The sequence below is a fragment of the Rhinatrema bivittatum genome, chromosome 1 (assembly GCF_901001135.1).
Source record: "Rhinatrema bivittatum chromosome 1, aRhiBiv1.1, whole genome shotgun sequence".
NCBI lineage: Eukaryota > Metazoa > Chordata > Amphibia > Gymnophiona > Rhinatrematidae > Rhinatrema > Rhinatrema bivittatum.
This window is the reverse complement of record NC_042615.1, coordinates 240184576-240199154: the sequence shown is the minus strand read 5'-3', so window position 1 is coordinate 240199154 and position 14579 is coordinate 240184576. Positions and strand designations below refer to the sequence as shown.

The window sequence follows — 14579 nt, the reverse complement described above, 5'->3', positions numbered from 1 at the left end:
GAGGTAAAGAAATTCTTCAACTCCACTACTTGGTCAAGGGGCTGATGGACCCTGAACCAAATCACAGTGAACCTAGAAGATGTGGTAGGCCTGATTGACAAACTGAAGAGTAGTAAATCACCTGGACCGGATGGTATACACCCAGGGGTTCTGAAGAAACTAAAAAATGAAATTTCAGACCTTTAGTAAAAATTTGTAACCTATCATTAAAATCATTCATTCTACCTGAAGACTGGAGGGTGGCTCATGTAACCCCAATATTTAAAAAGGGCTCCAGGGGCGATCCAGGAAATTACAGACCAGTTAGCCTGACTTCAGTGCCAGGATAAATAGTGGAAAGTGTTCTAAATATCAAAATCACAGAACATATAGAAAGACATGGTTTAATGGAACAACGTCAGCATGGCTTTACCGAAGGCAAGTCTTGCCTCACAAATCTGCTTCACTTTTTTGAAGGAGTTAATAAACATGTAGATAAAGGTGAACCGGTAGATGTAGTATATCTGGATTTTCAGAAGGCATTTGACAAAGTTCCTCATGGAAGGCTTCTAGGAAAAGTAAAACGTCATGGGTGGGTGGCGATGTCCTTTCGTGGATTACAAACTGGCTAAAAGACAGGAAACTGAGAGTAGGATTAAATGGACAATTTTCTCAGTGGAAGGGAGTGGGCAGTGGAGTGCCTCAGGGATCTGTATTTGGACCTGTACTTTTCAATATATTTATAAATGATCTTGAAAGAAATACAACAAGTGAGGTAATCAAATTTGCAGATGATACAAAATTATTCAGAGTAGTTAAATCACAAGCAGATTGTGATAAATTGCAGGAAGACCTTCTGAGACTGGAAAGTTGGGCATCCAAATGGCAGATGAAATTTAATGTGGATAAGTGCAAGGTGATACATATAGGGAAAAATAACCCATGCTATAGTTACACAATGTTAGGTTCCATATTAGGAATTACCACCCAAGAAAGAGATCTAGGCGTCATAGTGGATAATACATTGAAATCATCGGTTCAGTGTGCTGCGGCAGTCAAAAAAGCAAACAGAATGTTGGGAATTATTAGAAAGGGAATGGTGAATAAAATGGAAAATGTCATAATGCCTCTGTATCGCTCCATGGTGAGTCCGCACCTTGAATACTGTGTACAATTCTGGTCGCTGCATCTCAAAAAAGATATAGTTGCAATGGAGAAGATACAGAGAAGGGCAACCAAAATGATAAAGGGAATGGAACAGCTCCCCTATGAGGCAAGACTAAAGAGGTTAGGACTTTTCAGCTTGGAGAAGAGACGGCTGAGGGGGGATATGATAGAGGTGTTTAAAATCATGAGAGGTATAGAATGGGTTAATGTGAATCAGTTATTTACTCTTTCGGATAATAGAAAGACTAGGGGGCACTCCATGAAGTTAGCATGTGGCACATTTAAAACTAATAGGAGAAAGTTCTTTTTCACTCAAAGCACAAACTCTGGAATTTGTTGCCAGAGGATGTGATTAGTGCAGTTATTGTAGCTGGGTTTAAAAAAGGATTGGATAAGTTCTTGGAGGAGAAGTCCATTACCTGCTATTAATTAAGTTGACTCAGAAAATAGCCACTGCTATTACTAGCAACAGTAGTGTGGAATAGACTTGGTTTTTGGGTACTTGCCAGGTTCATATGGCCTGGATTGGCCACTGTTGGAAACAGGATGCTGGGCTTGATGGACCCTTGGTCTGACCCAGTATGGCATGTTCTTATCTTCTTGTCCTGGCATGGGTGATGGCTCGTCCTCATCTGACTTTAGTATGATATCCTGATCATCATCTATACTCTGCAAAATTTGGATTGGAGGCCGATTAGCTGTAAGGTGACCCAGACAAGCAAATGGGATCTGGGGTCTACAGGCATAGCCTCTGCTCCATAACTTTGCTGGTGTAAATGCCCTGGTAACTGATGGAGATAGGGCATTCTTTTGCCCGTCTGCCCCTGTTAACACTCTTTATAAGCTCACATGCAGCTGTGTGGGAAACTCTGCAGTATGATGCACTGATGAAACTGCTTCATTCATCAAAGTTGTACAGGATCAATGTGTTGAGGAGGTATACAGGACTTCAACTGCACCAGAATCGTGTGCTTTTGATGGCACTTATGCACTGTGTGTTGATGGCACCTTGGCTTTGTGCGCTGACAGCGGTAATGCACAGTGAGCTGACAGTATCAATGCACCCAAGACTCTGTGCTTCTTCAGTGCCAGTTGCTCCAGCACTTCTGCACAGTGATGCATTTTTTTCTTCAATGCATGTAGCTGCTGAGTACTTGACCCAAAGGATCTGGCCTGTTTTGCTAATGAGGGAGAAATTTTGGAAGAGTTCCTGCTCAACTCCATTCCTGGGAAGGCAGACTAGACTGTACTTTGGGAAGAGGACAAACTGTGGCTTCTGAGAAACTTATGTAGTTACTCCATTTTCCAGTACGCAGGGACATTCACCCGCAATTGTATCACCTTAGGCATCTGTAGCACAATTATGGACATTGTCCTACTGCAAATGAAGTCTTTGAACCACTCACTGTGGCCTCCTTCCTTCCAGACACTGAGTAAAGTTTTCCTTTACTTTTTTTTTTTTTTTTTGGAGTAGCACTGAAAAATGTGAGGTGACTTTCTGAAAAAAAAGAAAAGTTATAAAGATTTTCAGAGAAAAAACCAAAGAGAGAGGGGGGTACATGTAAAGCCCTATGGAAGATATGCAAAATAGGTTTATTTGCGTTACCTTTTAAAGTTAGAAGCATACTTACATGCAAATAGGTATATTTTAAATCATATGCACGCAAGTGCCCGCATGATTTAAAATTCTAGCATATCTCCACTTGTGTGCTGATACACAAGTGCGCTCATTTTAAAATTAGCCTGTTAGGGTCTTCAATAAAGATTTTTTCAGTAGGCATAGGAAATCCTCTCTTGAATAAGGCCCTTAGACGGTTAAAATCTCTGTTCCTACACACTTTGTGACTGCTCAGTGAGAATGGACTTATATCAGCGGGGGTTTCAAAAATGCATTTACTGGCAAGCCTAGTAGTGGGGAGAGACAACAGACTGTGGCCCAAGCCCAGGTGATAACAGGAGTGTCACGGACCTTGGCATAGAAGCAAGAGTGAGGTTGCGGAGTAGGCAGTAGAAATCTTTTAGGGTCAAATCATGTATTCAGGGGAGGCATCTGCCCTATGTAGGGCCCCATGGGGAAGGAAGAGGCAGAGAGAGCTGTGGGGAGGTGCACTAGAAGAGGAGAATAAAAGGTAAGGACTGGAGAAGGAGAGAAAGTTGCCCCAGAGATACACTTATAAGGTGAGAACCAGGAGTTCAAACCTGGTTGAAATATGACTAGCAAAAAACACAGAGAATGAAGGAGTGACAATGGAAATGCACATTTACTTGAACTTGTCAAGCCCATATTTATGGGATTTTTAACCAATATGCTTCTTCAAAGCTGTAAGGATACATGAGATTGGCATTTGCTAGCTATTAATGCCTCTATGGATCATCTGCTTTAATTCAGGATCTTACTCTTCTGCTGGGACATTAACCAACAAAAAGTTACTTCCCTGCTGGTTTTATTTGCCTGAATAGCAAGTAAGGAGAAATTACTAGTTACTTGATTATTTTGTTTTCCTTAGTGTAGACAGATGGACTCGGGACCAGTGGGAAGAACCAGGCTTAGAAAAATAAGAGGAATATAATTCTCTCTGAGCCTCTAAGCAGCGCTGACACATGTTAGAGAGCACTCCAGGATGAGATGCCCGAAAATGACAGGCAACACAGAGAGAAAGGCATTTAGGTTTCTTGCTCACCGGCGCCATTAGTTCGTCAGTATGCTTAACAGGCGACTGATGATGTGCGTCCAGCTGATATGCACTGAAAAATGTAATTACAAAATGTTAGGCACCGCAAAACTAAGCAAACTGACACCGCACAACTGGGCGCACAATTTGGATGCACAGGGCACAGCTATGGTTTTGTACAGAGCATCCAAATACGCAGAAAAGCACACGAAAACTTTGCCGTGGCCTACTATGCGGCGCACAGGAAAAAGCCTAACAGCGGGACTTAGTCCACTCAGGCTACCCAACCCGCCAGGCTGCCCAGATCTCTTAACCCCAACGGGAGCAGAAATGAACTTCGGAACGGCACACCGAGCACCGTCTCTGACTATTTTGTTTTTTGTTTTGTTTTTTTTAACTTACCTGAGCTCAGCCCTAACCTGGCTGAGTACAGAGACTGTCTCTGGCTGCAGAGAGAAGGCATCTACTGTCACCGCCATGCTCGGCTTCCTGCACCCGCTGTCTTTAAGCTGTACAATCAGCTAAGTCCATGCCAGCTGAAAAACCAGTTATTGGACCAAGGTACACATCTGAAGGACTAAGGAAATCACCTCAGGAATTCTCAACTGGGGGAGGGACCATTTGGTATCATCGTAGGAGAGCGGAGCTTTTCTTTTCTTTTTAAAATTCTCTTTCTAAAATCTGAAGCAATCCCCAGTAGGGAGATGCACGTCCACCATCTGCTGGAGACAGAGAATACTGGCAGGCTGAAGTCACTGCAGGAATATATACACTGTGACATCAGTTTGCTCCATCTTCATCTGCTGGCATAACCCACTGGCCCTGAGTCCATCTGTCTACATGGTAGGAAACAATATTGAACTTACAAACTATTCACACCATTTCAAAGTTTGCAGAAATATTGTTAGAAGAGAAGATACCTCCACTGATGAATTTCTAGCCACCTATCCAAGAATTATCAAAAACATTCCAGTACCTGCACCAGCCAGATGCCATCCTTAGTGTCTTCCACAAGCTCATAGAAGTGCATTTCACCACTGAAATTTGTACTGGAAACAGCTTCAGAAGCCTCTTCCTCTTTAAGAGCAGAATACAGCTCACCCTCCATAAGACCTCCTGCAGAAGACACAGACAAGATCCAAGAACTAGTCATGAGAAAGTCAGAGGCTCCTGAGATAAAACTAAGTTGATTATCTAACAGGTGCTCTCCTTAGACAGCAGGATTTTCAGTCACTTGAGTGACATTATCTAATGGTACTGACAAGGAAACATTCTCTCAGAGCCCAAAAAAGTCTAAAAGACTAAAAACTTGGCTTTTCAAAAAAGCATTTCCAAGCCTTGAATAAAACCTCCTCTCACTAGCACTAACTCGTATGCAATAATGGAATGTAAACACGAATCAACCAACCTCAAACCCTCTCTCACTAATTCCTGCTGAATATTTATCATACTATTACCATTCACAACTGTGTCATATTTATTCATTTGATTACCTATGTACCGTTTCATAGTCTTATTTTTTCACTTGCTATTCTAATGTATCAATAGGCTGAAATGTAAATATTGTGCTGTTCAATTTCTCCCCTTCCATCCCAAGTTTATTTTCCTTGTTTTTTGTAACTTTCCCTCTCCCTTTTTCTGATTCACTGTATTTAAAGTTCAAGGTTCTTATTGAAAATATTGTTTTTTACGTTACGTTATGCTTTACACTCCTTGTTATTTGTAAACCGGGTTGATGTGATGCCTATCATGAAACTCGGTATAACAAAAACAATAAATAAATAAATAATAAATAAATAAATAAAAGGTTTTTCTAAGCATGCACATACATTTCTATGCAGCCACCACATGAGACTCTTCAGTTATAAATACCTATAATACCTGAATATAATCTGGTTTAAAGTGCTGAAAGGCGGAATATAAATAAAATAAAAATACACTGGAAATCAAACTCTAAGTGGGGAGAATACGTGTGGCTGATTATCCTGTCCGCGGAAAAAGTAGAGTTGCTTAACTCTAACAGGTGTTCTCCTAAGACAGCAGGATGTTAAGTCCTCACACATGGGTGATATTATCGGATGGAGCCCGGCACAGAAAACTTATGTCAAAGTTTCTGGAACTTTGATTGAGCATACTGGGCATGCCCTATTCTACATGTCCATGCAGGGTCCCTCTTCAGTCTTGTAACATAGAATTATGATAAAAATTAAAACAAAAAGTTGGAGAAACAACTCCATGGGGTAGTGGGTAGGTTTTGTGAGGACTAACATCCTGCTGTCCTAGGAGAACACCTGTTAGAGGTAAGCAATTCTGCTTTTTCCTAAGACAAGCAGGATGGTAGTCCTCACATGGGTGAATCCTTAGCTACAGGCTGCTTCCCAACGCAAAAGGGGGACCAACAAGCACCAACCAGGTGCCAACAGGCACTTCAACCACAGTGCTGTTGGTAACAGAGGGGGAGGCAGCCTGAACCCAAACAATGGGCCCTAGGCAGGGAGAATCGGGTTCTACACATCAAAGAGATTCCAAAAGAAAGACTGGCCAAACTGACCATTAAGTAAGCCATTCCTCTCCAGAAAGTAGGGAGACATGAATATATGGAGAGAACTCCACATCACAAACCTGCAGATTTCCTTCATGGGAAAGCTCTCCCAGGCCTCTTCTCTCTCCTCTGTCTTCAGCCATGGGTGAAAAGGGCTCCACTCATGACCATGCTGGACCTAATCTTCGGCTGCAAACAAGATGGGCTCCACTTGTTTGCACCACCAGGTCTCTCATAATCTTTGGCCACAATATTTAGCTATGCTAGTGATTTTACCATCCCGTACTGGTTAGTGCTCTAGGCGACTGCCTAGTTTGCACCGGCCCTGCAAGTATATGGCTGCATAAAAGGGGACCTGTGTATTGGATAAAGTTTGATCACTAAATCTAATGGACTTGTCCTTCCACCTGCCTCACATGATCATTTTGTATTGTTTATATTGGATTTAATGATTTGATTTGTTTGTACACTGCCTTAGGCATTGGCTGTAAAAGTGGTTAAGAAATGTATTAATTAAATTAAATTTTCTCCATCTGGGAAATGCATCCTCTCCTCAGCTCTCAATCAGGCTGCCTTTGATTAGACCTTGCCTCCTGCTTAGATCTTAATGATCAGTAGCAAGAGTTTAAATACTTTAAATAGCATTCCACTTTGAGGCGCTAGGGACACTAGCGCGTCCCTAGCGCCTCCTTTTGGCCTGGAGCGGCGGCTGTCAGCGGGTTTGACAGCCGACGCTCAATTTTGCCAGCGTCGGTTCTCGAGCCCGCTGTCAGCCATGGGCTCGGAAACCGGACGCCGGCAAAATTGAGCGTCCGGTTTTCGGCCCGACAGCCGCGGGCCGAATTCAAATTTTTTTTTATTTTTCTTTTTTTTACTTTTGGGGACCTCCGACTTAATATCGCTATGATATTAAGTCGGAGGGTGCACAGAAAAGCAGTTTTTACTGCTTTTCTGTGCACTTTCCTGGCGCCGGAAGAAATTAGCGCCGACCTTTGGGTCGGCGCTAATTTCTTAGAGTAAAATGTGCGGCTTGGCTGCACATTTTACTTACTGGATCCCGCGTGCATACCTAATAGGGCCATCAACATGCATTTGCATGTTGAGGGCGCTATTAGGTGCCGCGGGTGGGCCGCGTGTTTTCCTCCCCTTACTGAATAAGGGGTAAGGGAAAACACGCGTCCAGAGCAGGCTGACAGTGCGCTCCGACGGAGCACACTTTACTGTATCGACCTGTAAATTTTTTTCCATAAAAAGGGACAAACTTAAAATGTAATCCCTTTGATGAAAAAACTTCTAGCTTCTTCCCCACCGAGGACCTCACACACTATCAAGATGTCTCACTATTTCTATAAAATCACAGAGCACTTTTACTGCCTTCAAAAATTGAATTGGTGAAACAATTAGGTTCATTTAATTTAATTTTCATGAATCAACTGCAAGATCCATACATTCTAAAACAGTGCTTTAAAAGCCCCATGTCCCAATTCCAAGAAATGGACGGGATGGCCAACTTCAGTGCACAAAAGCCACAAACAGGTCTGGTTTTCAGGATATCCACTCGTAAGGGACTACTTAAATCCCTCACTATCTAGATTATTCCTAACATATCACCCATCAGCTAGGATCTGGTAGTTTGTAGACCATTCCTATAAACAATTCCACTGAGGCTCCTTTGGATTAACACTGTGGAACTCTACAGGCTAGAAGACAGAAATGAGCTAAGCATGCAGTGGGGTAACTTGCTAGTACAGCGGTTGCTACCCTGAGGTTACTAACCTTAACTAATTTGCTTTAAGGCTTTTAAAGGAACTGCAACATTGCTCCTCTCTTAGATGACATGGGGGGAAAAGAGGAACTGGATTCAGGCAACAAGAGGGCCCCAAGTTCCATGGTCTGGGATACTGGTATGCAGACATATGGGAAAAAGCACAGGACTGTTTCTACGGCTAAGTCCTAAAGTAAACGAAGAAAGCATCCATGGGGGTAACTTCCTGGTGTGGCAGTTACTACCCTTAACCAATAAGCCTTGATACTTTTGATGCAACTTCAACATTGCTCTCTGCTACAATGGCAGGGGAAAAGGGGAATTGGATTCAGACAGAACCAACGATGGCCCCGACTTTTTGGTCTGGGGAACTGATAAGTATGGGGGTAACCTGCACAGAGCAGCAGTTGTTACCCTTAACAGGAGGCATGGGATTACTACCCTTAACCAATAAGCCTTGATGCTTTTGATGGAACTGCAACATCACTCTCTGCTTTGAAGGAGTGAGGTGGGGGGGGGGGGGTGGAAGGAAGAGGAATTTGGATTCAGAGACAACCAACACAAGCAATGACATTTTTTACAGTCTTGGGTACTGATGAGCAGACATTAAAGGAAAAAATGCAGAACTGCTTTTACAGCCAAGTCGATAAGCAATGCACGTCAAGAGGCACTGACTGATAATAGGGGTAACTTGCACAGCACAGCAAATACTACCATGGGAAGCTTGCAGGGCAGACTGGATGGACTATTGGTCTTTTTCTGCCATCATTTCTATGTTAAGTCAGCAGTGAAGTACCAAACCAGGAGGTGCAGGTGGAGCAGTGTGACACTTTTTGAGTTGTAGTTTTGGAAAGGAAGGAGTAAACTACTGGATCCTCATTTTAGGTTCCCCAAAGACTCTACCCTTACCAGTATCTCCAGAGGTCTGGAGTGTGAAGAGAACTGAGAAAGCCGTTTGTCTTTTGTATATTTTTAGATCCTGGTTAAGGAGTATATCTCCCTCCCCCCCTCCCCCCCTTTGGAAGGTCAGAAAAGTGCTCTAACTCCCTCCCCATCCAGTTAAAGAAAGGTCCGTTGTAACCAGAGAAAGAGAAAAGGAGGGAAATATTTTGTAGAGCTTTTGCTTTTGTGTTTTGGAAGGACTTCTTTTGCCATCAGTTCCTGCCCACAGAGAAGGAGAGAGATTTATTTGGTCTTTTGAACATCTTTTGGGGACTTTGCCACCTAAAGCCCCAGTTTACCATCAGAGAGAGAGTGAGATATAATGAGATCCTAGCTTTTCTAGAAGCCCGCTCTTTATCATCCAAGTGTTGAGATTTTCCTAGTGTTTGCCATTCAAAAGGACACTGACTCAGCTAAGAGAAATGAAAAAAGGCACTTTGGACTGCCTACTTTGTGTGAAGATTATCTGGAGAATTTTTGTTGTGAATTGGACTAAGTATTTTTGGTTGCAGTAAATATTTTTGTTGAACACCCAACTGGAGTGTCCAGCATCTTTCTTCAGAGACAGGGATACCCTAAAGCAGACATCTCAAGCTTCAGTACACCTGTGAGCAACCAAGGCATATTCTTGTAGATAAGGAAATAGCATGTAAGATTTGAAAGCATATTTCCTACATCATAAATATAAATACAATGAAAATATGCATATTAAACAATATATAAAGAAATGACTAGCAGAAAACAGAAACAGCTTGACATCCACTTCCAATTTACATTATTCCAAACAACAACATTAAACCCTTGGAGCAACTAAAACTCAAGAGAATAGTAAAAGCAATGAGCATAAAAGGAAAGCATAAATATAATACACGAGTGAACTAATAAAAGAAGGTCAAAACAACCTCTAGTTTCCATTAGGGATGTAAATATTAAATGGTTAACTGTTAAGTATAATCTTACCATTTAATTTTCAGTTTTCCATTTAACCAGTTACCATATTAGCTCCCCCACAATAGCAGGAGCTGGGGCCTAGATCCCCTGATTGAATGTGTGGTGGCTGGAGCTATTTGCTGCAAGGAGAGGTGGGGGTAAGGCAGGCCCCAAACTGACTCTGGTGTTTCCTAGCTGCAGCTCCAGTGGCAAGAGCTGGGAGCAGGGCTGCCACTGTCAGCAAAATCATGGTGTTGACAACACTGCCAGGCCAGACAATCTTCAGCAGCTACTACTGCTTCTTTCCTTCTGTCTCTCACTGCCTTATAGCTGCCACCTCACCTCCAGGCTCAGGTTCTGCTCCAGCACCATGTCATAGCTCCTCATGTTCCATGCTGGTTAACAGTTAAATGGTTAACTGTTACAATTTCAATAATTTAAATGGATATTTAAACCCCTAATTTCTATACAGAAGACATACTGAAGATCCAACATTAACATATTTGAGATTCAGAGACATTTTTTCCATTACAGCCTATTCCAAAGCTTATGCTCAATTTTTTAAATTCATCCAAAACTAACTGTGCAATTCAGTAACTTCAAGAACCTAGCCAAACTGTGAAGCACCCCAAAGTACTGCTTTGCTTTATACTGTGTAAGTAGGGTTCAATAAAAAATACAATTTCTGACCTGAAACACTATTTTGACATGTAAGCAGCAAGTGAATCATCCTGCTAGACTATGTCACCAGACCAGCTCATAATATTCTTTTATTGCAAGTCAAGATATTAATTGGCCCCTCTTTCCTAAAAAAAAAAAAAAAAGGAAATGGGGAAGCTCAGGAGAGCATTAATATACAGCTCATTATTTTGTTTAAATTAAACATTTTGTTCTAGTAATAGTTCTCAACAGGGTGTGTGTTGTCCCATAATTGCATGCCTCAGGTGAGCCATGAAGCACAAGGCTGAATGATTCCAATTCCCTCAAAATTTAATGGTAGGACAATAATCCACACCCTGCAGGGCCTTACTGTTATTAGTACATGGACCTGTTTAGCTAAGATATAGTTCTTGAATTATTTTCTGTCTGTAACCAGATAATTTGGTTGTCAAAAAGCTTGAGTTCATTAGTAGAATAATGGTTAAGGATGATGATGCAAAGATTATACTGTAATAACTGTGTAATCCTGTTTTCTAACATGACTCAGGTTGCTCACTGATTTACAAAGCCATTTCCAAACAAGGGGCTTAAAGCCCTCAAAAGTAGGCTCAGTCAAAAAAAATTAGTGAGTCACCAAAACATATCCATAATTAAGTTATTTACAACCAAATAAGTTACTGGATCCCTCCACTGCCCTCCCCCCCACCAAAAAAATTAAATAATCTAGAAAAAAAAATCAAGTGTCCAGTCCTATCGTATCCTAGCATGTTACACAGGTAGTGTGGAAACAAAGAACAAAGTCATCATCTTTTCCCTCTATAAGGCATCTTGCATACACCTCCTCAAAAAGCATATCCAAATGTTAGAAAAGATGCAAAATAGGCCTTTAAACAGAGATAAATGGAAGGGTAATCACATTGACCAAACTGTGGTTACTTTCCTTACAAAATAGACTGAGGGAAGATTACAGTGCACAAACATATCAACGGTCTCTACAGGGCTCTCCTAGGGCCATCTTTTTACCTCAGATCAGAAGCAATAAACTTTGAAAAGTCATCATTCAGCTACAGACTACTGGCAAAACTAATCAGATGTTTTATAGAAAGTTGCTGATTACTTTAACATACTTCAGCACCAAAGGGCCTTTCTAAAATTAAAATAGAAAAGCAACATTGTATAATATTCCAAGAGTTACAAAAGATTCATTTTCTACTGATTTTTGTCTTGTGCAGAAAATGGGGAAATCCTACAGGAAAGTTGGGAAGGTGTCATGTTTCAGTAAAGTATCTACCGGACAGAGAAACTAAGCACATTTGTTCCCATCAAAATCATCATCATACCACTTTACTTAGATTATTTTTCCAAAAAAGTGTATTCCCCACTGTATTCTTATTTGGAAAGTAATGAGAACAAAAGTTACTGTAGTTACTTTAATAAGCCAATCATGGAAGACTTTCAAGAGGGTCATATGATTAATCACCATTAGAAAAATCAGGTATTAAAGAGACTAGATGTACCTGTTCTATAACATTTTTAGAACGTAACATTTCTCATTTGCAATTATACTAGTAATACATTTTGCTATTATGCGAATAGAAAGAGTTGGGATTTAGGTTTGACAATCGTCATTTTTCCAAAGCTCTTGATGGGACCCAAAACTAAAAAGGCTGGGAGGCAGTACTGTCAAATCAAATCTATATTTTAAAAAACAGCAAAATTATATGGGTTCTTACCAATTTTAATTCTGTGATATTTATGCATTTTGCCAGACAATGCTAGTCACCACGGGCTACAAACTACTCAGGTTTTCCTAGATATTAAAATATGTTTGAAAATATACACACAGCAGATCCGAATGCAATGCAATGCAATGTGCATATGGTTAACAGTACTGAGACCCTTCAAGTCTTCGTCACCTACCCTCTGCCTGACCCTACATTAAATATCCTGAAATCTTGTTAATTGAAGTATGAGCACAAAAAAAAAAACAAAAAACAACCCCAGCATCTCGAGTTCCGCCAAAAAAAACACGTTATATCTGCAGCCCTTTCTTTTCAACCTGCAGCGGGTCTGCAGAATCCCTCGGGTGGAGGAATTACCTGACTTCTCCACCAGTTCCCGGACATCCTTCTTCTCGGGCAGGCCGGAGTAGCCCAGCCCCCGACACTCCAGAATGGTTTTCAGCTTCTTGAAGCTGAGGGTCACCGGGTCCACCAGCTGGCTGGCAAACATGCCCGTCTCGTACCAGACGATGGCCTCGAAAAACCTGGCCAAGACAAACAGGAGCAGGAAATACAGGAGCAGGAAAAACAGCTTCAACCACATCTTGGCTTCTTCCTTCTAATTTAGCTATTTTTGAAATGTATTAAATTTCCGCAGGCTGACGAGGAAAACCACCCCGGGAAGCGGGATGAATAAGAACAAGCGCGTGGAAAAGTGGAAATTATTTTGGAAAAGTAGGCGCCACCGATCTTCAATGGGGAGAGGGCAGCTCCTCTCTCTACCAGAAAGAAACGCCGTGCAGGGCCCGGGGCGCCTCTTTTCCCTCTACCTCCACCACCACCTCCTCCCGCCCCGGTGCTCTGTCACTGGGAGCAGGGCGCAGGCCCGCCGCCAGCAAGCGCCTCCATTTTGCGGGCGGGAGATTGGCAGGGTCGGCCGGCGACGGAGGTCTCTGCTCCCAGGGATACTGTGCGAGGTGCGAAGCTCGGGTGACACGGCCTCGCTCGCGTGCGCGCGACTGGCGAGGAGGGGCGTAGACGAGTCGGTTTGTTGTCGGTTGGGGCGCGCGGCTGCGCGCGGCGCCGACCGGTTGGGCAGGCGAGCGAGCGAGCGTGCGTGACGTCACTAGCTGGGGACAAGAATGAGCGCCTCCGCTCTGAGACGGGGGTTGGGGTGGGAGCGTGGGGGTGATGGCGGCGGCGGCTCTGGGCGGTAAATCAAAGGAGGATTACGCCGCTCTTCGGAGCCAGTCGGCGAATCTGCGATCACGCAAGGAAGAGAAGGGGGAAGCAACTTCTTGCCCGGGATACAGTTTTGTCCAGCGACTGCCCATTGGGAGAGGAGAGGATGGAGCATTTCCCTTTTAAAATTGTTTGGGGTTTTTTTTTTCAGTATGATCAAAAATAACAAACGATTATAAAAGCATTCAACAAATACCTACGAATTTGAAAACCGTTCATCCCTTCAAAGTTTTTAACTCTGCCATGGCTGTGATAATTTTGTGGGGAATTTTTTTTTTGGCAATAAAATATTTGAAAAAGATAACATATTCCTTCCTGATGTGTACCTTGGGAAACTATCCTATTTTTCAGCACAAGTGTTTTCTTTTGAGATCTAATTTGTGTGGATATCTGATTACGTTTACTCGTTATGCTTTTGCAACTACAATATATGGACCATTAATGCTTTAGTTCAGTGGGATTTTTGATAACATAATATGGCACGATACACATTGGCATAATTAAAAACGCTAATTTAGTTTCAGAAAATATAATTTATGGAAGGATGCTTTGTCAGCGTTCAAACACTGCTTTCATGGGAGAAATAGGCCATGAATAAAAACGTAATCTTCATTAAGGTTACCTGACAGTTCTGGGGAATCGTCTCCAAATGAAAAGTCTTGTCTACGACTACTAAATATCCCTGAATTTGTCTCCAGAGGCCTGCTAAATATTGACAGACTGAGGCTAGCGGTGACTAATAAAAAAAAAGGAGCAGTCAGGGCTCTGAGGCAGCGGGAGGAGTCTATTGGCACCAAACTAGTCTCAGTAGTTCTGTTTACTTGTAAGAAGGGCGAGCAATAGCAGTCTGGCAAGATCCAGTCCGAAAGGCTAGCAGGAAGTGGAGAAGAGCAAAGGTCCAGAAGAGTGGTGCTGTGTAGCAGGAAAAGGAGAGCTGTGCCTAATGGAGATGATAGCTT

At 42.3% G+C, this 14579-nt stretch overlaps 1 protein-coding gene across 3 annotated transcripts in view; it reads right to left on the bottom strand.

Annotated features, from left to right (window-relative positions):
* The window catches only part of RNF103 (ring finger protein 103), a 144118-nt gene extending 130566 nt beyond the window's left edge, over positions 1 to 13552 (bottom strand). Inside the window, exons 1-2 of one of the 3 annotated variants that reach the window (XM_029592951.1) lie at positions 12757 to 13552; positions 4795 to 4934 (exon numbers count right to left, since the gene is read on the bottom strand). In XM_029592951.1, coding sequence (XP_029448811.1) covers positions 4795 to 4934; positions 12757 to 12982 — 366 coding nt within the window. In that variant the 5' untranslated portion in view covers positions 12983 to 13552. The remainder of the gene's footprint in view (positions 1 to 4794; positions 4935 to 12756) is intronic. The other 2 variants (XM_029592924.1, XM_029592959.1) reach the window with 2 other exon arrangements.
* Positions 13553 to 14579: the final 1027 nt, after the last annotated feature.